At 37.6% G+C, this 27,782-nt stretch overlaps 1 protein-coding gene across 1 annotated transcript; it reads right to left on the bottom strand.

Moving 5' to 3' along the window:
• Nucleotides 1-23,397: 23,397 nt before the first annotated feature.
• On the bottom strand, nt 23,398-27,038 carry LOC142549188 (protein trichome birefringence-like 33). The gene is made up of 6 exons (XM_075658018.1): nt 26,678-27,038; nt 26,264-26,480; nt 25,232-25,403; nt 24,920-25,119; nt 24,650-24,808; nt 23,398-23,951 (listed from the first exon to the last, which is right to left on the bottom strand). Exons 1-6 carry the CDS (start codon nt 26,880-26,882, stop codon nt 23,612-23,614), a joined length of 1,293 nt encoding a protein of 430 aa, XP_075514133.1. The 5' UTR covers nt 26,883-27,038; the 3' UTR covers nt 23,398-23,611.
• Between the last annotated feature and the right edge of the window lie 744 nt (nt 27,039-27,782).

Consider the following 27,782-nt stretch of genomic DNA (forward strand, 5'->3'; position numbering starts at 1 on the left):
CCCCAAGAGAGACCCAATGAATCCCTCAATGCCATGTAAGTATGTTCGACTGTGAAAAAGAAAAATATTTTATGTTTTTGAGGTATGCTAAATGTCTTTTGACCAATTATAAACGAGTTTGGAAGTCTGTGAACGTGACCGATGACCTCTCCATCCCGGTAAACCATGACCGTGTTTAGATCAGGATTGGGAAGCGGTAAAGTATGACCAGAGACCAATCCACCCGGTAAAGCATGACCGGGTATCTCAAGTATGTGGTAGTGGATCTTCCTTGCCAGCCCAGTACTGTGGTTTAATCTGATCAGACACATTTATGTATGGTCACTTACTTTGAAATATATCTCTACGCAAAATAATGAAGTTTATGTATGTTCAAGTATGTATGATGCAAGCATGTTTATGAAAAATTTTATGATGATGGCACGTCTAAGTTTATGTTATTACGTTCAAGTTTAAGTATGTACGTTCTACTTTAAAGATGCATGTGGTTTTATTACGCATTACTTGCTATTCCCAGTTTATACGTGTTGAGTCTTTAGACTCACTAGACTTGATCGATGTAAGGCCCGAGAATTTAATTACCGTAATCTGAAATGATTTGGCGATAATTATTATAATCTATTGGTAATTGAATGTGTTATAAACGGAATGGATTAGATCGGGAAAGACGGAAGGAAACACGAAATATGTGCGAAGACAGTACACCTCGCGCATATGCGCGACACGGATGCGCGCATATGCGCGAGATGGGCAGAAGACCTCGCGCATATGCGCGACACGGATGCGCGCATATGCGCGAGATGGGCAGAAGACCTCGCGCATATGCGCGAGGAGTGGGCGTGCATATGCGCGAGTGGTGCGGAGAAATGAGTGTCATGACCCGAGAGCCTCGCGCATATGCGCGGAAGTATGTCGCGCATATGCGCGAGTAGCCGAGGACATTACATGCCGAGACAGTAGGTCTCGCGCATATGCGCGAGTAGAGGACGCGCATATGCGCGAGCTGATAAATATTCGGACAGAGCTCTCGGCGCATATGCGCGGCACTTGGGCGCGCATATGCGCGAATTATGCAAAGCGAAAGGATGCCACTTGCCATCACCGAGCAATGTATATATATAAGCAACGTCAATCATTCAGAAACAAAAGAAGAGAGAAACCGAAGCTCCAAGTTCCTAATGTACGAAAATTGAACGTCACGCAAATTCCGTCCGTCTGATTTTAAATCTGAGTACAGCACCGTGCTTCTAGCGACGACAGCTTCAATTGGACGTAAGTTTTGTTACGTTTAGGTATCGTTTAAAATTTTGATATTGTTAGAATTGAATAAAAATCACGTATGTTGTTTCTGATACAGTAGACATCGTATATGTGAAGTCAGAACAAAGAACAGACTGTTTATGTAATTGTTATGATTTTTGGAATCGATTTGATTAAGAATCGATATCAGATTTATTATCGTTGAGATTATGATTCGTACCGATATTGATTATGAGTGCTGGTATTATATCTATGATGTTGGAATTGACGGGGTTACGGAGACTGTACTGTTATGCCGTCGAAACAGCTATGGGTTGATATTGATCAGATTCAGTAGTGACTTCGATTATATCGTGATATCGTCGATATGAATTAGATTGTGTCTTGATTCGATATTGATCAGATTATGTTTTGAGTTGTGTATTGATCAGAACAGGCTTTGAGTTAAGCGGTATATTGACACGGTCTATTTGATACTGTTATTTCAGATTTGATATGGACAGACTTGACTTCGATACTTCGACTTCGTCAGACCGTGAAGATAAAGGTATAAATTAATGTTGAGTTGGGATTGCACAACTCGAGTGAGGTTTGACTCGAGTTTCCCTAAATCACATACTTTATTTTATTGCATTGTTATTTGCAATTAAATACGATTGATATCTCTGGTCTATGGATGTATAGACAATGTATGTCTTGAGTCATAGGCGAATGTGCCTAGTCGTAGACATTTGATCTTGTGACAGAAGGGCCAGATAGTGAGGACTAGTCAATGGCCCATTGCACTTTGTCGCAGGATAGGATATTGGCGATAGGGCCATAGTCCATGACGGTTAGGTCAGGACACCGGACGTTTGGCTATATCGGAGTGGATAGAACTGGAGTCTTTTCTATTACTGGTGTTCGATATGGAAAGAGCCAAAGTCCGTGAATAAGAACATACCACCACCCCGATCGGGAGTGTAGGTGGGTGTATGTTCTTATTCCGAACGGGATCCCTAGATTAGGACTGAGTCGAGTCTGAGTCTGAGAATCACGGAGAGTGATTCATTGCTTGATATTGAATTATGTTCCTGATTATGGTACATGTTTAGAATATGATTTATTCTTGATATTGATTCATGTTTAGGATTATAATACATGTGATGAATATTTGATTCATGTCTCTGATTTTGATACATGTTAGGAATATCTGTTATATGCTTTATATTGTTTTTATGATTGTATGTATACATGGTTTACACTGAGAATATAATTCTCAACGGAGTTATCTGGCTGTTGTCTTGTTTGTATGTGTGCATGACAACAGGTGGGACAGGATAAGGGTCAAGAATAGAACGAGGCTGGACTAGATAGCGTGGAGATCCGGGCTCAGAAATGGACTAGGATTCAGTACTTGATCTATAGTAATTGAAATCTAGTTTAATAGGAATGTATTAAATACTAGACTTGTACTTTAACTTTAATATGTGAATTAGATTGATTTACATTACGTTTCCGCTGTGTATTTTAAAAAAAATTTATGTCCCACATTACCTAATTGTTTCATTTGATATTAGAAACGATTAAGGAAATGGTTAGCGTCCGGGTCCCCACAACAGGTGGTATCGGAGCGTTAGGTTCCAGAACAGTAGATTCTAGAACTGTAGGTTTTTGAGACTGAGATAGAAGCTAGTGAGAGGGGTAGAATGTGTTTTCTTTCCTTGCATGTGATTGCTAGCATGGGATTCATTATAATGGTGAATTACATTGTGTATGCTAGCATGATATTATGTTTTACTGCTTTTAAATACATGTTACTTGAATATCTGAGTTGATTTGGTAATGTGTATTATTTGGAAACGAATCGGAACCCATTCTTGATCAGAGGTAAGCTGATCAGGAAGGGACTGAGACGGATTTGTCTCATATGATTGTTGAATATTGTGATCGTCAGATATTCCCCCTGGAAGAATTCCAGAACGAGGTAGTACTTCGAATAATTAGATGGATGTGGCAGAAACTCTGATGGAAACACAGTTGATGAGGTTTCAGTCATTGATACCGCCGATTCTGAGAGGTACTGAGACGATTGTTGATTGTGAGAATTGGCTGGATGATATAGAGATATTATTTGATTCACTTGAGTACCAAGATGAACGGAGAGTTAAACTGATTGGGAACCAGTTAAAAGAAGTCGCAAAGAGTTGGTAGATTGCAACCAAAGGAGTTTTAGAGCAGCGTGGTACAGTGATTACGTGGAAGATCTTCAAAACTGAATTCTATCGAAGATTTTTCCCAAGTTCGTACCGAGATGATAAAAGGGCAGAATTTGAAGATTTGAAACAGGGTCATTTAAGCGTTGAAGAATATGTTGCTCAATTTTCTACCTTGCTACGTTTTGCTCCTCACGTGGCTGGGAATGATGAAGCTGTGACTGATCAGTTTGTTAAGGGATTGAATCCTGAGATATTGACATTAGTAAATACAGGCCGACCCTATAGTTTCGTTGATGCTCTGAGTAGGGCCAAGAGAGCTGAAGCCAGTCTGACAAGATATAAAGGAGCTTCGTTTGCGCCTCTAGCATTGAGACCACAACAACCACCTCTCGGACCTGAGACTGGTAGTAGTAGTGGTGAAAGGAAAGACTATTTGAAAGCTCGAAAGAAGCAGTTTAAGAAGTTAGGCAGCAGTCTTTCTAGCTCCAGTAGTTCCAGTCAGAATTATACCGGAGTGTACTGCAGCACCTGCGGAGGGAGACATCCCACTGAGCAATGCCAAGGAGTATTTGGTAGTTGCCGTATTTGCGAACAATTAGGACATTTCGCAAGAGTATGTCCACGGAAAGGTTCCCGAAGATTCCCAGGAGTAGGAGCGTCTGGTGGTAGTGATCGAGGAACAGACCCAGGATGCACTTGATGATGTAGTGACAGGTATCTGTTCTTTTATGATTATGTCGCATATGTATTGATATATACTTATGCATTTCCTACGATTATCTTTGACTGAGTTGCATTGATATATGTTGTACCTGTTGAGTCTGTGTTACTATAGTATTGATCTTTGTACCTTTTGGGGAGAGGAATTGATATCAGTGAATTCTGTGATATATTGTATACTACAGTAAAAAGGGAATGAGATTGAATTAGGTTGTGTTGTACTTGTGTTGTCTGATTCTGACTACATTATTGATATTGATATGCTAACAAGTACAGAACTACTATAGATTCATGCCAGGAGATGGTAAGATTCGAACCTGAAATGACTGAAGAATGAAATATATACGGTAAGGATTCTCGATTTTGAATTCCTTGATATCCGTATTATGTATGATTCGATGATTATCGAAAAGAATGAAGTAATTCCTTACGTATTCAATTGATTACTGAAGTTGAGCCTATCAGGGAATGATTTGCCAGTAGCAGGAGAGTTGCTATAGTTGTTCCAGATGAAATTTCGGGTTTGTCTGATATCAGGGAGAGTGATTTCAGCCTTGATTCGTTATCAGCGTATGATTGATTGTAGCACAATTAAGACCGTGATCAGTGGCTGAAAACGACTTTGAAGATGGAACAACTTCAGAAATGTCAGAAATCGCGTTTTATGAGTTTACTAGATCAATATAAATGATTGGTATTTTGAATCCGATCCGATATTGCTGTTATTCTGAATTCGTATTTTATACCGATTGTTATGAACCGTTGGGATTATATACAGTTCAAGCCGACTCAGAACTGATTTTGAGAACTACAGCAGTTCAGAAGTTGATCAGATTGTTCAGAACATGATTTCGATAGTCAGAACAGTGTGTCAATCAGAATACCAGGAAGGTAATGCTTTATTTTATATAATTAGCTGAATTGTTTGTACCAGATATTCGAATTTTAAATGACAGGTATTGTCAGATGCACACAGTCGTAGATTTTGTATTATTCTGGTAACAGGAAATGTGTGATAATTCGAACGGACAGTTTTAATGTAAACAAATGAAATCAGTTAAGTCAGGATTTGTATTGAAATGTCTAAACCACTGACAGATGAGGACAGGAAGAGAGAAACCAAGAGATTGGTTATACAGATTTTCGATTCCTAAATAGAAATAGGAGTACAATTCTATGAATCTGGTGATAGACTTACCGAAGTCTTGCCAAGACTGTACCAGGATGTGGTTATGATTGAACGATTGTTCAAATCTGCATGTGATATATTGTACAGGATGACTTACAGATATGACTAGACAACTGAGAGGTATGTCAGAAAAGGGGTCAACTTGTATTGAATGCCAGAGTTGATTATATTATACCGTGATTTTTAATTAATTTTGTACTTTTGACAGAATGGATAGCATGATTTTTCATCTATGGTTTATAGATTGAAGGATAGTCGGAACGAACTATCTAGATACTGGAGGATATCCAGGAACTGTAGTGCTAGATTTTAGCACCAGTGACCTGATGTCTTGTCACTGTATGAATTATTGTACCATAATAGCTATTAGATGAGTATCAAAATAGCTCTAATCGAGGTATTGAACAGTGAGAACTGTGGATTTCCTTCGTATGGGGATGAAACTGCGGTGATGCTTGAGATTGGATTTGATAGGATCAGAGATCAGATAAAGAAAATGAAACTGATTCAGAAGCAAATGAAGATAGCTCGGAAATTGATATGAAATATGACAACGTCGGGCGATGACTATTGGTATTTGAGGTCGAGATTGACTTGTTAGGAGCTATTGATTGGTATATACGGATGTGGTATAGCCAGTATTTGCAATTGATTTTATCAGAATGATCTTATGTGGGATGACGATATTATACCTCTTGAATTTTTATTTCAGAAATCAGGGATGTATGAAAGAATGAAAATTCAGAATGAAAACTATTCCGCTGTTGGAAATACAGTACAGTTATCAGGACATCGAAGAGGCTACCTTGAAGACTAAGTCTGATATGAGGTAGCGATGTTCAAAGTCATTACACTGAAGGGAGTTATGACTGATTCTATTATACATTTCTTCTTTATCTGATTTGATTACCTGTGATTTCGGGGACGAAATCATATCTTAGGGGGGGAGAAATGTAAGGTCCGAGAATTTGATTACTGTAATCTGAAATGATTTGACGATAATTATTATAATCTATTGGTAATTGAATGTGTTATAAACGGAATGGATTAGATCGGGAAAGAGGGAAGGAAACACGAAATATGTGCGAGGACAGTACACCTCGCGCATATGCGCGACACGGATGCGTGCATATGCGCGAGATGGGCAGAAGACCTCGCGGATATGCGCGAGGAGTGGGCGCGCATATGCGCGAGTGGTGCGGAGAAATGAGTGTCATGACCCGAGAGCCTCGCGCATATGCGCGGAAGTATGTCGCGCATATGCGCGAGTAGCCGAGGACATTACATGCCGAGACAGTAGGTCTCGCGCATATGCGCGAGTAGAGGACGCGCATATGCGCGAGTTGATAAATATTCAGACAGAGCTCTCGGCGCATATGCGCGGCACTTGGGCGCGCATATGTGCGAAAATTGAACGTCACGCAAATTCCGTCCGTCTGAATTTAAATCTGAGTACAGCACCGTGCTTCTAGCAACGACAGCTTCAGCTGGACGTAAGTTTTGTTACGTTTAGATATCGTTTAAAAATGTGATATTGTCAGAATTGAATAAAAATCACGTATGGTGTTTCTGATACAGTAGACATCGTATATGTGAAGTCAGAACGAAGAACAGACTGTTTATGTAATTGTTATGATTTTCGGAATCGATTTGATTAAGAATCGATATCAGATTTATTATCGTTGAGATTATAATTCGTACCGATATTGATTATGAGTGCTGGTATTATATCTATGATGTTGGAATTGACGGGGTTGCGGAGACTGTACTGTTATGCCGACGAAACAGCTATGGGTTGATATTGATCAGATTCAGTAGTGACTTCGATTATATCGTGATATCGTCGATATGAATTAGATTGTGTCTTGATTCGATATTGATCAGATTATGTTTTGAGTTGTGTATTGATCAGAACAGGCTTTGAGTTAAGCGGTATATTGACACGGTCTATTTGATACTGTTATTTCAGATTTGATATGGACAGACTTGACTTCGATACTTCGACTTCGTCAGACCGTAAAGATAAATGTATAAATTAATGTTGAGTTGGGATTGCACAACTCGAGTGAGGTTTGACTCGAGTTTCCCTAAATCACATACTTTATTTTATTGCATTGTTATTTGCAATTAAATACGTTTGATATCTCTGGTCTATGGATGTATAGACAATGTATGTCTTGAGTCATAGGCGAATGTGCCTAGTCGTAGACATTTGATCTTGTGACAGAAGGGCCGGATAGTGAGGACTCGTCACTGGCCCATTGCACTTTGTCGCAGGATAGGATATTGGCGATAGGGCCATAGTCTATGACGGTTAGGTCAGGACACCGGACGTTTGGCTATATCGGAGTGGATAGAACTGGAGTCTTTTCTATTACTGGTGTTCGATATGGAAAGAGCCAAAGTCCGTGAATAAGAACATACCACCACCCCGATCGGGAGTGTAGGTGGGTGTATGTTCTTATTCCGAACGGGATTCCTAGATTAGGACTGAGTCGAGTCTGAGTCTGAGAATCACGGAGAGTGATTCATTGCTTGATATTGAATTATGTTCCTGATGATGGTACATGTTTAGAATATGATTTCTTCTTGATATTGATTCATGTTTAGGATTATAATACATGTGATGAATATTTGATTCATGTCACTGATTTTGATACATGTTAGGAATATCTGTTATATGCTTTATATTGTTTTTATGATTGTATGTATACATGGTTTATACTGAGAATATAATTCTCATCGGAGTTATCTGGCTGTTGTCTTGTTTGTATGTGTGCATGACAACAGGTGGGACAGGATAAGGGTCAAGAAGAGAACGAGGCTGGACTAGATAGCGTGGAGATCCGGGCTCAGAAATGGACTAGGATTCAGTACTTGATCTATAGTAATTGAAATCTAGTTTAATAGGAATGTATTAAGTACTAGACTTGAACTTGAACTTTAATATGTGAATTAGATTTATTTACATTACGTTTCCGCTGTGTATTTTAAAAAAATTTTATGTCCCACATTACCTTATTGTTTCATTTGATATTAGAAACGATTAAGGAAATGGTTAGCGTCCGGGTCCCCACAATCGATGCAGGTGAGGAAGAGTATGAGGAGACGAGGGGTGGGAACCAATGAGCTGGCTTGGACTGCGCAGAAGGCTAAACCCGAGGACCGCCATGTTTTAAGAATTTATGAATGTTGATTCAAATACTTTGTTTTTCTACGAGATTGTTTATGTTGTTTAAACGTTTACTTTTTTGCAAATGTTGTAGGTAACTGTTTTATTTCAAATACTTTTAGACGAGCATTTTATTTTTAACGCAATTTGAAATATTATTATTTATTTAAGAAAATTTTTATTTTTCCGCAAATTTCAAATAGTTTAAAAGTACGGTACATTACACAAACACTCGTAACAATTTCATCAAATCATGCCGAGATTATTGCACTACATGAAGCAAGTTGTGAATGTGTACGGCTAAAATCAATGACCGAACATATCCGAATCTCATGCGAATTATTATTCGACAAGAAGTGTGTGATAATATATGAAGATAATGCTGCTTATGTTGCTCAAATTAAAGAAAGATACATAAAAAGCGACAGAACTAGATATATTCCCCCTAAGTTCTTCGCATTCACCCAAGAACTTGAGAAGAATAAAGATATTGATATTCGTTACATTCAATCAAGTAAAAACTCATCAGATCTCTTCACAAAGGCACTTCCCACGACAGTATTCAAAAAGCATATGTATAACATTGGGATGCGCAATCTAACGAAATTTGTGAAGAATCGTTCGTGTCAACATGAGGGGGAGTTTACGTGACTGTACTCTTTTTTCTTTACTATGATTTTTATCCCAATGAGTTTTTTCTAGTAAGGTTTTTGACGAGACAATGTAAAAACACCTAATGAAGACAATCATTTTATCATGATCATTATCATAAGGCGGAGTGTTGAAAATAAGAAAGTTGAATGTTGAAAATAAAAAGTTGAATGTTAAAAATAAGAGTTGTAAATATTGAAAATTTGTGTGTGATGATGTATGTAATGATGTATTTATTTTCGGATTATTTCTAAAAAATTCTATAAATAGATCTCTCAATGTGTGATGAAAAACAAAATTGAGTAGAGAAAAAACTTTATAAAGTGTGTAGTTTAATATATTTTGAGAGTTTCAGATCATTATTTTTTATTGTAAATTTTTACTTTTAAAAAGTTGTGTTTTTTTTATAAAAAAAATAGAGATGACAATGATTTGGTATTCTCGTGTTGAAGTTGATTTTAGAAATTCACGATTGTGGTTACCCTTGGTTATTGTATTTTCTCTTTTGTTTCCCTGTTATATTGATGAATCATAAATTTAAAGATAATATTTTATTATTTTTATATAAAAAATAATGATTTTAAAATTTATGTACTACTGACATTTTTTGTTTTCAAACCTTTATTTGAAGATAACGTCAATATCATCACTCTGGGCATGGGGCATGACAGACGTAATTTCATGTCAGAAAATGAGTCAAAATCACAAAAAACAAGATAACATACATTACCAAATTCAATGTTTCCGCAATTAACCTCTATCTGGATATCTTCCAATATTTGGCTAGTAAATATTTATATGATTAAAATTGTTATACCATATATATATATATCTATGTTAAAAATGAGACATTTAAGTGGATAACCTAGGTCAAATTTTATTTTTAAAAAATGACCTTTTCAAATATATTAGACTGTTTTCAAATATACATGATAAAATCATTTTTAAAAAAAATATTTGACCAAATTTATTTTGTTAACTACCCCGTAGAAAATAACATAGCACAAAATAAAAAAGGGAATTATATATATATGAATGTATGCATGTATGATTTTTTTCCGCCCCATAAATTTTTTTCTTGTTCTAATTTGGTCATCTACAAGAATTCTCCTGCTTTCCACACATCTTCCTGTGACCCTGATCCTCCAAAATGTCCTTAAAATCAGGTATAAAATAGCTTAGAGAACAAGAGTTCGTTCCAAGTGTCTTGAATCCCAGGAAGACACCAATGCACACAATCGGCGTAACTCACCAGATTCGTTGTGCGCTCGGGAGTTAAAGGAGTCCACTGTTTCTTGTATATGGATGTATGGACGTCGTTTCGGTAACTCGAAAGCTGTGTGATATTTAGAAATGTAATGGGGACCTTTGATCTATTGAAAACTTCAAAAATGACCTTCGTTATGGACTTTTTGCAATCTGGGGATCATCTATCATGCTTGTTTCATTGTAGCAGTTCCTATCTGGAAGCCTTCTCTAATGAATACTCCTGCATTTGTATTCAGAATTTTAACCATTTAATATACATGCTGGAATTGATTAAAATAAGGTTAAATTAGAGGAAAAATCTTCAATTCAAGTTTAAACTTAGGGTTCACTCCTTAAGATTTAAAATATTGGTTAGAACTCCCCAATTTTGACAAAATGATAAAAAATATTATTGATTTTCTTACTACAGCAATGGTATCAGAACCAAAGTAAAATTATTTCACATACAAAATTATTATTACTGTGTAATTAAATGTTTGAAAAACAGAATTTTCTCAAATAATATGGATCTGAATACATGTTCGAGATTAATTATTTGCAGGACTTATTCCAATACTTTGGAATATTTGAAACAAGAAAATCTAACTAAGATTAGATATCAGGAGCAAAGTGAAACATATCAGAATCTAAAAGTGAAATTATGGTTCAATCTAATAAGTTCCTGGAAATAGTGCAGCATTCCTCTAAACTCTCCCGAGACTTAGAGAATTCCAAAATATGGAACAAAATTATGACAGTATGTTGTATTATGTACCACAAAAGGTAAAAATATCCTTGAAAAAGACGAAGAAACTCTTGTAATACTAAAAGATATTTAAAAAAAACCCAAATTCTAGAACAACGAACAAGTTCTAGAAAAATGACTTTGTTAGCATCAGTTTATATAGATGATGTGTTTAAAAGTGGGAGTTGAATAAACACTTCAGTTTTTGATATCTTTTTGGATATGAATCAGTTGTTTATGGAACTGATCCTGAAATCTTGTATGTCAATATCGATCAGTTAACTAATAGTAGTGCGTAAACAAAATGAAAGATAGATCGAAGATTATGGCTAAAGTATTGTGCTAATTGAATGAATAAAAGATGGACATAAAGAGTTTTATGGATGTTCAGAGACTTCAATTGCTCATATGTCACCCTTTCTATTTCAAGGATAAGAATTTACTAAAAGCTTTTGATTGATTACAATGAACTGTAATTACTCACTTCCGTTGGACTTAAACAATGACAAATTGAAACTCTTAGTTTTATGAGGTGTGAGCTAGAATTTATGATTTGCAAACTGAATTAAATCGAAACTGAATCGCAACTGAATGATTTGTTCTCATTGTATTTGTTCGTGGATTATTCACATTTTTCTCAACTGAACTCATCAGAAATATATAGTTTTCGATTCAAACGGTCACATTGAATGCATTAAATGATTAATACCCGTTGAATCATCTTTTAGTCAATGAAGATGACTTTTTCTGACAGAGGTACGATATATCAGACTGTTCTGCTTTGGTGCGGACTGTTAGTTTGTCTGTTGAGATTCAAATTGCAACTGATGACATGACTAACTAATCAGGAGTCAAACTAGTTGATTGATCAGTTCAGCTAGACTACATCTTTTCCAACTGATGTCTTTTGAGTTTGAACGTTTCAGTTTAGTTGTCTGGTAGCAATCTGTTTGTCATTATTCGAATCATCAGTTTGACACTTTATGGGTTCTTTTGAGAACTGTAAAGCCACAGATTCGACGACTATCTCCAATGTACCAATACGAGTCTTTTCAGCGTGTTTAAGTCCTCACTCACACGCACCCGAGGAGACTTCTAAAGGGGTCACCAATTCCAGCAACATATCTTTTAGCATTATCGTTTTATCATAAAATTTCATAAACATTTAAAATAAGCATATTATCATTATTTACAGCATTCAGGGCACTATCAGGACGTTCATTATTTTTTAGGTGTAAAATGACCGTTTTACCCCTAGACATAAAATTTCTCGATTTTAACTTTTTCTTACTTTCGTTGACTCTAGACCATCTCAAATATTTATTTAAGTTAAAATTAAATTTTTAATATTTTTATTTAGGTTAATTTCATGGCTTTTGATTTAATTTCATAATTATTAATTCGTTGAGCGTTTTAATCCCGAATTAATTCAAACTTTAATGTTTTCTTCTCAAATTTTAAATATAAACTTTTTATATCTAAACTACTGTCTTGAACCATGATTCGACCCCTCGTGGACCACGATTCGACCATTTATCCATTTAACTCTAAAAATCGAGCCCAAACTTGAACCCCTCGAGCCAACTCTCAGTTTCATCGAGCCATGTCTGAGCCACCTTGAGCCAACCTCTGACAAGACCTCCCATGAACCAACTGGACCCACTGGACTCAGCCTAACCCACTGCAGCCCCCTGCTCGACGCAACCAAAGCCACGCGAGTTACCTACCTAGACTAGGAGACTTATAATCGGCTAGGACTCTACCACCCGAGCCACCACCGAGCCCAAACCCTACCTAGGACCGTGATTAACCTCCTTATCATCCCTTTGGCCCAGCCCCCATGGCCCATGCACAGAAACATGCAGGCCCCTACTTCCTCATACGGCCACGGCTAGGAAGGGTCCTAGCCGTGAGCCTCTTCTTCTCCAGCCCTTCCAGCTTCATGTGGACCTTCTTGACACAAGACCAGGACCCTCACGAGCCCAACCCTTCACCCTAGGAGATCCCCGTGCAGCTTCCCTCCCTAATACCCCAAAGCCGAACCCTTGAACACCAACAAGCAATAATTCATCCAGCCTTGTTCCTATCATGTGCAGCCGTGGTGTGTGCTTGTCTAGGCCCTTAAACCCTCTTAAAATCCCCCCTTATGGTGTCCCTAAGATGGTGGCCCCTTCATGCAATAATATTCTATGTTTTGAATCATGAAATCATAAATTATTCATGTGTCAAGGCATAAAAACGAAATAAACATAAGGTAAACATGTTTCATGCAAACGTAATTCAAAACAATAATATGGTGTGATATATGGGAATAAGATAGTTAAGGCGTGCTTTTGCGTATATTACGCAAGACAAATACGTTGAGATGCGAAGAACGGAGACGAACGGAGGACCCTTGCTGATATCCGTCAAGAAAACGTGACTTCCCTTGCTGAAATTTCATGTGTGCTGTGTTTGAGGGGGGAGGGGAGAGTCCTTGCAATTGAGGGGAAGGGCCGTGTGTTATGAAAATAATGGGGAGGGTTTTAGGCTTATAAATTTATTAATTATCAAGTAAACAAGCCTAAGCTCATTAACATGGTACAATAGATTCATTAAGTCCATTAGTGCATATTTAAAATATTTCGTTTAGGAAAGTTCACGAAAATATTAGCAGATTTCTTGAAAAATTCATATCGAATACAGTTAAAAATTACGTCTCGACGTATATAAAATCACATCAAAACTCTTTATTCTTAAAAATATCATAATGCATCAACCTTATTTTAAATAATTAAAATTATTTAATAAAAATCTTTTCTATTTTTCAGCCCTCGGTTCCCATTCCTCGATCGCATATCGAATAACCTTTAAAAACACAGTTTACATGCATTCGTGTAGAAAGTATATTTTATACATGCAATCATGCACATCATATTCAGTTTATGCAATTAAAACTATTTAATTAGCTATTTTACATTTTCTCTAATTTGCATGCAGTTGAATTACGTCCTCTTATTTTTGAACCTTACAGGCAGCTCTTCCGGAGGAGGGTGGCAGTGGAGGAGGAAGGTGGTGGTTTCATTATATTGTTTTGAGTATTATAAGTGTAATGCCCGAGGATTTAATCCTAGTAATTTGTAATTATTGATTTATAATTTGATATGATTATGAGAGAATTAATCGGGACACGATTTGATTCAGCATGAAAAGATGTAGGGCGAGGACAGTGCCTTTTGCGCACATGCGTGACATGAGACGCGCACATGCGCGAAACGGGCAGAGGGTCTCGCGCATATGCGCTGTGGGTGTGCGCGCATATGCGCGAGCTGTGCGAGGGTTTAAATTTAACTCCAGAGGAATGGGCGCACATGCGCGACGGGGAGCGCGCACATGCGCGAGATGTCCAGAGAACCTCGCGCATATGCGCGATGTGTATCCGCGCACATGCGCGAGGGTACCCGAGAGTTGGGTAAAATGAACAAAGGCCTCGCGCATATGCGCCGAGTAAGGGTGCGCATATGCGCGAGGTGCTGTGCAGAGGACGCGCCGAGACATATGGTCTCGCGCATATGCGCCGAGTGATGTCGCGCATATGCGCGAGACGTGTTTTACAAAGGGCGAGCCACCTAGCTTCACAACATGCAGGATATATATATAAACGTATCAAACTGCATTCTTCAGCAACAAAAAGGAGAAATCGAAGGAAACTTTGCAAAAAAATTATTCGTGGATCATAGGGTCGCGATTGTGCAAAATCTAACCGTTTGATTTTCAATCCGACTTCAGTACTGTGTTCCTATCAACGCAGGCTACAACTGGACGTAAGTTTTGTTACGTTTTGATATGTCTTGGAATTATGATATTGTCAGAATCGGATGTGGTTCATATAAGGTGTTTCTGACATGTCAGACATCGTATAATTGAAATCCGATTGAAGAATGGATATCGTATAGAATTGTTATGATTTTCAGAGTTGATTGGGTTGAGATATGATATCAAATGTGTATCGTTATTGACCATGATTTGCAGGAATTAATATGTATCGATTTGTATGGATGGGTATATTAAGATTGTGCAGTTATGTTGTGGAAACAGAATTTGATTGAGTTCTGATTATATCCAGTATTGATTGAGGAAGGTATTGATATTGTATTCCTTCGATATTGTCATTACCAGATTGATATTGACAGGCTGTGAATCCGAGACTTCGACAAAGTCAGATAGAAATAAAGAAAGGTATAAATAAATGTTGATTCGAGATTGCACAACTCGAGTTAGCTTTAACTTGAGTATCTCAAAATCACATACTGAATGATTATTGCATTTGATATTTGCAATGCTTGATATTGATATGCTTATTCTATTGATTATAGCAAAGCATGAGTCAGAATTGGGCAGACCCGCCTAGTCTTTGGTAGAACCGCCATGGCAGAACCGCCATGGCAGAACCGCCAAGTCACTGGACTTTTGGATATATATCGACAGACTGAGGAGAAGACCGACTCCTATTCCAGATCTTTGATATAGACAGCCAAAGTCTGGGACTAAGAACGTACCACCATCTAGCTGGGGTAAAGTAGATGGGAGAACGTTGCGTTCTTATTCAGATCGGGATCTCTAGATTAGATTGAGAGAGTCACAGAGTGTGATTCAGAGTTGGTATTGATACATGTTGTTCAGATTTGATACATGTTATTGATATGTGTTTCATGATTTTATATATGCTTTTATATGATTGCATGTTTACATTGTTTATACTGGGATATTTATCTCACCGGAGTTATCCGGCTGTTGTCGTGTTTGTATGTGTGCATGGCAACAGGTGGGACAGGTTCAGGGTCGAGGAGATGAAGGGAGATCGTGATTAGAGTGGAGACTACGGACTTGATTAAAGATAGGGTTTAGACACTTGAGATTTAGATGTTAAACCTTAGTTGAATGATTGTATGTAGTACAAGACTTGTAGCTTTATACTGATATGTATATTAGATTGAATTCCATTACGTTCCGCATTTCATATTGTATTTAAAAAAATAAAAAATTTAGACCCTGTTTATTATTAGTGATTAAATTGTCCCAAATGATGATTAAGATTATGATCAGCGTCCGGGTCCCCACAACAGGTGGTATTAGAGCGATAGATCCTTTAGACTGCGATAGGAGCTAGTGAGCGGGGTAGATTGAGTTTTCTTCCTGCTTTTGATTGCTAGCATGTTTTACTTCTTTATAATGCATGTTTACCTTGTTATCTGATTTGATTTGGTAATGTGTTTTATTGAGAATGCATAAGAACCGATTCTTGATCATCAGTAAGATGATCAAAGGAGGACCGAAACAGATATGTTGTATTTGGTTACTAATCCTTTTGGTAATCAGATATGCCTCCCAGAAGAATACCAGAACAGGGTAGTACTTCGAATCCTCCAATGGATGTTACACCAACACCGATGGAAACACTGTTAAAGAGGTTTCAGTCATTTAAACCGCCAACCCTGAAAGGAACAGAGACTTCTGTCGATTGTGAGAGCTGGTTAGATGACATAGAAATGCTGTTTGAATCTTTGGACTACACCGATGAGCGGAGAGTGAAACTGATAGGGCACCAGTTGCATGATGTTGCAAAGAACTGGTGGATTACAACCAAGCGAGCCTTGGAGCATCGAGGTACAGCTATTACCTGGAACGTATTTAGAACTGAGTTTTATCATAGATTCTTTCCAGTGTCGTATAGGAAGGATAAGGAGCGGAATTTGCAAACTTGAAGCAGGGTCAACTGAATATTGAGGAATATGTGACCAAGTTTTCTACTTTGTTGCGATTTGCTCCACATGTGGCCGAGAATGAAGAAGCTATTGCTGATCAGTTCATCAATTGTTTGAACCCCGAGATCTTTACATTGGTGAACACAGGGCGACCGAATAATTTCATTGATGCCCTGAACCGAGCCAAAGGAGCAGAAGCTGGTCTGATTCGACAGAAAGGAGCTTCCCATGTTCCTTCAGCACCGAGACCCCAGCAACCAACTCCCAGATTTGAGGGTGGTAGCAGCAGTAGTGGAAAGAAAGATTTCTTGAAAGCTAGAGGAAAACAATTCAAGAAATCAGGGAGCAGTTCATCTAGATCGGGTGGTTCCCGACAGAGCCAGAGCTATACTGGAGTGTACTGCAGAACCTGCGGAGGGAGACATCTGACTAAGCAATGCCAGGGAGTGACTGGTAGTTGCAACGTCTGCAAACAGCAGGGACACTTTGCTAGGGTGTGTCCACAGAGAGGTTCCCAAAGATCCCAGGGAGCCGAATCATCTGGATCAGCGGCACAGACTGATAGACGACCCGCTGCTGTTCATTCGTTTCAGCCAGCCCCAACTCAGTCAAAGCAGAGGTCTGGAGGTAGCCAGACAGTGAGCCAGCCTCCTAGACAGCAAGCCAGATTATTCGCTTTGACAGAGGAGCAGGCTCAGGAGGCACCAGATGATGTTGTTGCAGGTAACTGTTTTATTTCTGGTTACCCTGCTTATATATTGATTGATACTGGTGCTTCTCATACATTTATTTCTGAGAAATTTGCATTGAGTCATGCTTTGCCTATTGAGCCATTATCGTCTGTAGTGTCTGTCTCTTCTATGTTGGGGACATGTTTAATATCAGTGAATTCTGTAAAACATTGTATACTACAGTATGATGAGCATGAGATTGATTTAGATTGCATCGTATTTGGATTGTCTGATTTTGACTGTATTATCGGGATTGATATGTTGACCAAGTACAGAGCAACTGTTGACTGTTTCCACAAGATTGTGAGATTCAGACCAGATATGACTGATGAGTGGAAATTCTACGGTAAGGGTTCTAGATCGAGAATTCCTTAGATATCCGTATTGTTTATGACTCGATTGTTACAGAAAGGAGCAGAGGGATTCCTTGTGTATTCAGTTGATTTACTGAAATCGAGTCCCTCATTGGCAGACCTGCCAGTGGTGTGTGAGTTTGCTGACGTCTTCCCAGATGAGATTCCTGGATTACCTCCGATTCGAGAGATCGACTTCAGCATTGAGTTAATGCCAGGTACAGTTCGGATTTCGAGGGCGCCGTACATAATGGCACCGAATGAGTTGAAAGAGTTGAAAGAACAGTTGGAAGATTTACTAGCCAAGGGGTACATCAGACCAAGTGTGTCTCCTTGGGGTGCTCCAGTACTGTTTGTGAGGAAGAAAGACGGTTCGATGAGACTCTGTATCGACTACCGGCAACTGAACAAGGCTACGGTAAAGAACAAATATCCTTTGCCTCGCATTGATGATTTGTTTGATCACTTGCAGGGTTCATCTGTATATTCCAAGATCGATCTGAGATCTGGATACCATCAGCTGAGAGTCAGAGATTTTGATATCTCAAAGACCGCATTTAGAACCAGGCATGGACATTATGAATTTATTGTCATGCCATTTGGTTTGACGAATGCACCGGCTGTATTTATGGAGTTGATGAACCGTGTCTTTCAGAGGTATCTTGATGATTTTGTTATTATATTAATTGATTATATCTTGATTTATTCGAAGAATATGATTGAGCATGCTGAGCATTTAAGAACTGTGTTGGAAATTCTGAGGACTGAGAAATTATATGCTAAACTGTCAAAATGAGAGTTTTGGTTGAGACAAGTTGTATTTTTGGGTCATATTATATCCGGAGATGGTATATCAGTTGATCCCAGTAAGGTGGAGGCAGTGATTTTTTGGCCGAGACCAACTTCAGTACCCAAGATTCGTAGTTTTATGGGTTTGGCAGGATATTATCGACGATTTATTAAAGATTTTTCCAGTATTGCCAAGCCGATTACACAGTTGACTCAGAAAAATGCTCCATTTGTTTGGTCTGAAGAATGTGAGACCAGTTTTCTTGAATTAAAGAAAAGACTGACCAGTGCACCGATACTGACTATCCCATCAGGTACTGGTGTGGTTTATTGTGATGCATTTCATCGAGGATTGGGTTGTATTCTGATGCAGCGAGGACATGTGATTGCTTATGCCTCAAGACAGCTGAAACCACATGAGACTCGTTACCCAATTCATGATCTTGAATTGGCGGCCATTGTCTTCGCTTTGAAGATATGACGACATTATCTATATGGTGAGAAGTTTGAGATCTATTCTGATCACAAGAGCCTGAAATATCTATTTTCACAGTCAGAATTGTATATGAGACAGCGAAGATGGCTTGATCTGCTTAAAGATTTTGATTGTGAAATCAAATACTATCCAGGAATGTCGAATGCAGCAGCAGATGCACTGAGTCGAAAGGTATGTTCTTTATCCTTATCGACGATTGATGTTTCGAATTTGATAGAAGATTGCTGTTTGTCCGGATTAGTATTTGAGACAGATTATAGACCGCTGAGACTATATGCTGTTCAAGTTGAACCAGAACTGATTTTGAGAATTAAAGCGGCGCAGAAAGTTGATCAGAATATTCAAAATTCGATATCGATGGTTAGAGCAGGACATCGATCTGAGTATCAGGTACGGGATAGTGTACTGGATGTGAACGATCGTCTGGTTGTGCCGAATGTTTCAGAGTTAAAACGACAGATTTTGTCAGAAGCACACAACAGTCGATTCAGTATTCATCCTGGTGGCAGAAAGATGTATAATGATTTGAAAAGACAGTTTTGGTGGAAACAGATGAAAGCTGATATTGCTGAGTTTGTATCCAAATGTCTGAATTGCCAGCAGGTGAAAGCAGAAAGAAAGAAACCAGGAGGACTGTTACAGAGTCTAGCTATTCCTGAATGGAAGTGGGATCACATTTCCATGGATTTTGTAACGAAGCTACCAAGATCCTCCCGAGGTTGTGATGCGATTTGGGTCGTGATTGAAAGATTGACCAAATCCGCATGTTTTATTCCGTACAAGATGACGTACCGACATGACCAGATGGCAGAAATTTATGTCCGAGAGGTGGTCAGATTACACGGAGTGCCGAAGTCGATTGTATCAGACCGTGATCCTCGGTTTACTTCACACTTCTTGCAGAGTTTACAGCAGGCTCTAGGTACGAAATTGAATCTTAGTACCGCATATCATCCACAGACCGACGGACAGTCAGAGCGGACTATCCAGACATTGGAGGATATGCTGAGAGCAATAGTGCTGGATTTTAGCACTAATTGGCAAGATGCATTGCCTCTTTGTGAGTTCTCGTACAACAACAACTATCAGACGAGTATTGAGATGGCTCCTTTCGAAGCGTTGTACTGTAAGAAATGCAGGTCCCCTCTGTTTTGGGATAATATCTCTGAGGTTCCTGAGATTGGACCTGATATGATCAGAGATATGACTGAAAAAGTGAAGCTAATTCAGAAGAGAATGAAGGCAGCCCAGGATAGACAAGCCAAATATGCCAATGTTCGACGTAGACCGTTAGTATTTGAGGCAGGAGACCGAGTATTCTTGAAGATTTCACCTTTTCGAGGAGTTGTCAGATTCGGCAAGAAAGGAAAATTGTCTCCACGATATATTGGGCCATATGAGATTCTTGAAAAGATCGGAGATCGTGCCTATCGATTAGCCCTACCGCCTTCATTATCTGGGATACATGATGTCTTTCATGTATCATTATTGCGGAAGTACATGCTAGATGCTTCACATATTATTCAGCCAGACGAGGCCGAATTGGACGAGACATTGAGCTATTTTGAAAAGCCGATTCAGATTCTTGATCGGAAGGAAAAACAGCTCAGAACGAAAACTATTCCACTTGTGAAAGTTCAGTGGAGTCGTCATGGCGTTGAAGAAGCTACCTGGGAAACTAAATCAGACATGAGACAGGAATTCCCAGCATTGTTTCGCTGATGTAAGTTTCTATTCCGTTTCTATTACATTCCTTCGTATTGATATGATTGATTGCCTGTGATTTCGGGGACGAAATCATATCTTAGGAGGGGAGAAATGTAATGCCCGATAATTTAATCCTAGTAATCTATAATTATTGATTTATAATTTGATATGATTATGAGAGGATTAATCGGGAGACGATTTGATTCAGCATGAAAAGATGTAAGGGCGAGGACAGTGCCTTTCGCGCACATGCGCGACATGAGACGCGCACATGCGCGAAACGGGCAGAGGGTCTCGCGCATATGCGCGGTGGGTGTGCGCGCATATGCGCGAGCTATGCGAGGGTTTAAAGTTAACTCCAGCGGAATGGGCGCACATGCGCGACGGGGAGCGCGCACATGCGCGAGATGTCCAGAGAACCTCGCGCATATACGCGACGTGTATCCGCGCACATGCGCGAGGGTACCCGAGAGTTGGGTAAAATGAACAAAGGCCTCGCGCATATGCGCCGAGTAAGGGCGCGCATATGCGCGAGGTGCTGTGCAGAGGACGCACCGAGACATATGGTCTCGCGCATATGCGCCGAGTGATGTCGCGCATATGCGCGAGACGTGTTTTACAAAGGGCGAGCCACCTAGCTTCACAACATGCAGGATATATATATAAACGTATCAAACTACATTCTTCAGCAACAAAAAGGAGAAATCGAAGGAAACTTTGCAAAAAAATTATTCGTGGATCATAGGGTCGCGATTGTGCAAAATCTAACTGTTTGATTTTCAATCCGACTTCAATACTGTGTTCCTATCAACACAGGCTACAACTGGACGTAAGTTTTGTTACGTTTTGATATGTCTTTGAATTATGATATTGTCAGAATCGGATGTGGTTCATATATGGTGTTTCTGACATGTCAGAAATCGTATAATTGAAACCGGATTGAAGAACGGATATCGTATAGAATTGTTATGATTTTCTGAGTTGATTGGGTTGAGATATGATATCATATGTGTATCGTTATTGACCATGAGTTGCAGGAATTAATATGTATCGATTTGTATGGCTGGGTATATTAAGATTGTGCAGTTATGCTGTTGAAACAGAATTTGATTGAGTTCTGATTATATCCAGTATTGATTGAGGAAGGTATTGATATTGTATTCCTTCGATATTGTCATTACCAGATTGATATTGATAGGCTGTGAATCCGAGACTTCGACAGAGTCAGATAGAAAGAAAGAAATGTATAAATAAATGTTGATTCGGGATTGCACAACTCGAGTTAGCTTTAACTTGAGTCTCCCAAAATCACATACTGAATGATTATTGCATTTGATATTTGCAATGCTTGATATTGATATGCTTATTCTATTGATTATAGCAAAGCATGAGTCAGAATTGGGCAGACCCGCCTAGTCTTTGGTAGAACCGCCATGGCAGAACCGCCAAGTCACTGGACTTTTGGATATATATCGATAGACTGAGGAGAAGACTGACTCCTATTGCAGATCTTTGATATAGACAGCCAAAGTCTGGGACTAAGAACGTACCACCATCTAGCTGGGGTAAAGTAGATGGGAGAACGTTGCGTTCTTATTCAGATCGGGATCCCTAGATTAGATTGAGTCGAGTCAGAGTCTAGGAGTCACAGAGTGTGATTCAGAGTTGGTATTGATACAAGTTGTTCAGATTTGATACATGTTATTGATATGTTTTTCATGCTTTTATATTTGCTTTTATATGATTGCATGTTTACATTGTTTATACTGGGATATTTATCTCACCGGAGTTATCCGACTGTTGTCGTGTTTGTATGTGTGCATGGCAACAGGTGGGACAGGTTCAGGGTCGAGGAGATGAAGGGAGATCGTGATTAGAGTGGAGACTACGGACTTGATTAAAGATAGGGTTTAGACACTTGAGATTTAGATGTTAAACCTTAGTTGAATGATTGTATGTAGTACAAGACTTGTAGCTTTATACTGATATTTATATTAGATTGAATTCCATTACGTTCCGCATTTCATATTGTATTTTAAAAGAAAAATTAGACCCTGTTTATTATTAATGATTTAATTGTCCCAAATGATGATTAAGATTATGATTAGCGTCTGGGTCCCCACAATAAGTTTCTAACAATTAGGAGAAATTTATTTTTCTATGGATGAACTGTGGTATATACATGTTCATTAATGGGTTTATATGAAGTGATATGAGTAAAAAGACCAAAAAATTATTTTTGAAATTAAACTTTATTTAAGATAATTTTGTAATATAAAAAACAATGTGTAACCATGTGTAATTATAGACATATATATAGCATAACTCTTTCTCATCTCATAAATCAAATCCATATGATGACACATTGACACATAAATATAGCATAACTCTTCCATCTCTTGGACCAAAATACATTGACACATTTATTCGTCTTTTCTTCCAAGAATCGATAGCAATACACACAAACTCTTTCTAGAGATAGCGAGCTCTTCAATTTTCCAATAAAAATCATTGAATTTTTTTTCCTGCTTTGATTTTGGTACTCTACATGAATTTTCTAGCTGTCCACAGCTTACGGCGACCCCAATCATCCGACATGTCGATGGTATCAAGGATAAAAAAGCTTAGAAAACAAGAGCTCATTCCAAGTATCTTGAATCCCAGGCAGACACCAATGCACACAATCGGCGTAACTCACCGGATTCGCTATCTGTTCGGGAGTTAAAGGGCTCCACTGTTTCTTGTATATGGACGTGTGTGCGTCTTTTCGGTAACTCGAAAGCTGTGTGATATTGAGAAATGTGATGGGAACCTTTGATCCACTGAAAACATCAGAAATGACATTCATTATGGACTTTCTGCAGTCTGATCCCCAGTATGTTGGATCTTCTATGATGCTTGTTTCATTGTAGCAGCTCCCATTTGGAAGCCCTCCCCAGTCAATACTCCTGCAATTTTCAGAATTTTAATAACAATTAAGGTTAGTTGTGAGTTTTGGTAGACTAATTAGTTTAAAAAACAAATTTGTCAAAAAGCCAACATTAAAAATTACATACAAAAACATATATAAAAACTATTTTTTAGGTTAGTAATGCAATTCTATTACCAGCTGATAGCAATATCTAGAATTAAATATGTCTTTTAAATTATACAATAATTCGAACGTCATGTTTCAAACACTCTCGCACTGAGAGTATTTATTGCTTCTTGACCATCTAGTTCTCATAGTTGCACCATCTTGCTATCTATGGAAATTAAAGATGCCATGTGTATTGCGATTATAGGATAGAAAGTTTAGCACATGATCAAAAACTATAATTTCCACTCAAATCCTTTTGATCTTGCAACCCACACCCTATTTCTTGATTAAGCAAAAATTGTAAAATCCACCTTGTAAGTTGACATAATTTTTATTTTGGTTCTTTATGAAATCAAAATTGTAAAAAGTGTTAGACATGGTTTCAGATAGTGTCAATATATCTAACGTCATGTCAACACTCATGCGAAAAGGTGACTATAAAATTATAAGAGAAGCATTGAAGTTTTTTATTTTCAAATAAGATACTTGGTTATAAAGACTATATATAATAAATATAAATTTGTAATTAAATAATAATTTGCCATTATATGTATTCTACTAGCTTACTTTTGATGAGAAGGTGACATGCTAGTGAAAAAGACTCTTGTTTTCTTGGGATCCATATTTTTCTTCACCCATCTCAACATGCTCTTCATTGCCATGCCAAACGCTTCCTCTGTTGGCAGCTCCACAATATCTTTTTCTTCATCTTCAAAGGAACCTTGCCTATGTTTTTTAATTTATAAAATAAATATACATATATGTATACACACAAACACACACACACACACACACTTGTGTATGTATAGTATAAACAGAGAAATTACAAGAGCTTACAAAATCTTGAAATCGAGGCCTGTCATCCACCACAGATAAGTATTGAACACAACAATATCGGCTCCTTTCCAGTGTTTTCCATGCTTGTTAATGGATCCTTTTCGAACTATTCTATCGCTTATTCTATGTATCACTGCATCATCTGAGTTTGATTCTAATAAAAAGGGAGCCCAGTAGAACTCCATCGTTGCGTTATAATCCTGCATACTCAATCGAAAGCAAAGTTATAATGTTATATATATTTATATTTATTCACTAGTTTAACGTTTATATAGAAAAACAAATTAAATAAACAAGGCCATGCATGCATACCTTGGCAGTGAAAACCGTTAGCGAACCCAAAGTTTTCATCGATTTAGCATTTTCAGGTATGATTCTGTGAAGCAAACAAACCATGGAAACATACTGTCCTCGATTCAAAGAATCTCCGACGAATATCATTCGTTTTCCTCGAAGGGATTCTAACATTAACGTCGCATTGAACCTGCATATATATGTCACAGTTAATACGTCCATTAGAAATTCAAAAGTTCTTTATACAAACCAAGTGAGATTGGTAGTAATTTCCATCAGTAATATAAAAATTTCATTAAGCAATAGATCAGATCGGTATTTTTATTCATCAAACTGTATATATGTCACAATTAATATAATCTCCATAAGAATTTTAAGAATTGTTGTGTTTTCCAAGATTTTATATAATATTTTCAAGATATATTATTCAAATTAGATAGGGAAACAATTCCTAAAATAAACTTAGAAATTCAAGTTATTTAATTTAATTATTAAATCGTCACTCATATCCGACTTTGTAAATTGTTTGTGGAGTGAGTAGTTAGAGCTGGTCAACAACTAGTTGGTATGACGGTAGGTCAAGACATGGACTTTCGGTGCCAAAAATTAAACATAATATTCTCTAAAAAGAAGATGGTATTATATATAAATATAAGATCGAATTCATTAATTTGTAGAACCAAAACATTATATTCTACTGAATTTAAAAATTGTAGATGCTGATATTATTCATTTTTATTCTTTTACTTTTAAAGTTGAGATTATTTTTCAATTAAGGTAATGATTGATTTAAATTTATTTATTTTTTTCAAGAAAGAAAAGTCACTCACGTTATGGACAATCTTAATTGGAAGGTGATGCCAATAAATTAGATAGCATAATAAGATTCTAGCATCGTAATTATGCTCGAATAATATTAAAAATCAAACAGGTAAGTCTTAGCTAGCTAGAGTGGTGCAAAATATTTAATAATATTAATTAAAATTTATATAATACCACCTAATTATCATGTCATTATTGAAAAATAAATGAATATATAATTAACAAAACCTTTGAAGAGAACATCCATAAGGTTGCCATCTCCAATGTTGATAGCTCATGTCCGGCCGGCCGTGTTCTTGGCATGTCAACTGTGGTTGTATGTAAGGGCACTCCGACTCCTCGTAAAGCGGCCTCGACTCGTCTCGCACCCATCTTCCTTGGAATATATCGCAATCTTTTTCACTCTCTCCGATCGAAAAAGCTAATTTTTTTCCGGATTTCTTCTCTACCACCAAGAAAGCAATCACAATTATTTAAATAACTGCACAAAAAATGTTACTAGCTCGTCGGATCTGTTGTAGAGCTAGCAATATCGAATGAGGGGGTGAAATAAATTTTTTTGGATAGAGAAAATCAATTTATATATGATAAAAGAAATAGAATAGAAGACGAGCAATGGCATGTTAAATTATACGAACATACTTGTGGACGACGATATGGTTTGGTGGAGAGGCAAGGGTTGATGAAAATGGAATTGGGAGCTCAATATACACCCGAAATCTTCGCCGTAGAGGATGGTAATGAAGAAGATGAAGGCTAACAGAGCAATGAGATGGGGCGAGAGGCGCCCTTTCCGGAGGAGGGTGGCCGAGGAAGAAGAAGTGGACGACGATGGCGGCGGCTTCATTTGTTTGAAGATGTTCTAATGTTGATTTGTTCTAATGTTGATGTGTTTAGTATGGCTGAATGAATACATGTATCCGAAAGTAAGGAGAAATTTATTCTTCTCCTGATGAATGTAGTGTATGTTCTTTAATTGGTGGATTTGAAGTGAAACCTAAGAAATAGTAACATATATTTAAAGTGTGTTAGAACACTCTAATTAGTGTATATTTTAGGGGAGAGTGGTTAGATGGGTTGCATAATTTTAGGACAAATGACCTGGCAAATCATGACCTTTGATTTGTTATGAAATGTTATTTTGTTAAAATGAAGTAAAAATTGAGTTCATTTATAATTTAAAGTATTATTTCTATTTTTTAAGTTATCGAAATAATTATATAATATATAATATTATAGTATAGAAAGCATAGCTTTTTTTGTTATTACGTATTGTCCACGTGACATGGTAAAAGGTCCATTTTGCTTGACTTCTAAGTTAAGGGTATTCAAGAAAGATGGTGAATCATTTTTTGCACTTTGATTTGTAAAGTGGAGGATGAATGAGTGATTTGGTGTGGAAATATAAAAGTGGTTTTGGTGACATTTCAATTTCCTTGTTCGGTAGTTAATGAACAAAAGTAAGTTTTATTATAATTATATCAAATTAATATTTAATTAGATATATCAAAATAGACTAACTTGTCGGGTCATTCCGACCCGCCTTAAAAAAATGTGGGCTATGTTGACAATTCCGCCAAAATGGCATATCGGCCCGCCTCACTTTGTTTCAACTTCCGGTCTTTATTTTCTTCTTAATTAATGACGTCAATATTAAATTTCTTTTCGTTTATGAAATTTCTTTCATGTTAGCTTCATCTTCTTAAATTAGGTTTAGTTCTTGTCGTTTACCCAGGGAAATTGGGCA

This window comes from Primulina tabacum, chromosome 6 (assembly GCF_025594145.1).
Source record: "Primulina tabacum isolate GXHZ01 chromosome 6, ASM2559414v2, whole genome shotgun sequence".
NCBI classification, from domain to species: Eukaryota; Viridiplantae; Streptophyta; class Magnoliopsida; order Lamiales; family Gesneriaceae; genus Primulina; species Primulina tabacum.

Bases quoted from the DNA above. Each gene is read 5' to 3' on its own strand.
- LOC142549188 (XM_075658018.1), bottom strand. From the start codon at position 26,882: ATGAAGCCGCCGCCATCGTCGTCCACTTCTTCTTCCTCGGCCACCCTC. The intron at 25,404-26,263 runs GTTTTGTTAATT...ATATATATGCAG, and splicing joins TATGGATGTTCTCTTCAAAG to GTTCAATGCGACGTTAATGT. The intron at 25,120-25,231 runs GTATGCATGCAT...TTGAGTATGCAG, and splicing joins TAACGGTTTTCACTGCCAAG to GATTATAACGCAACGATGGA.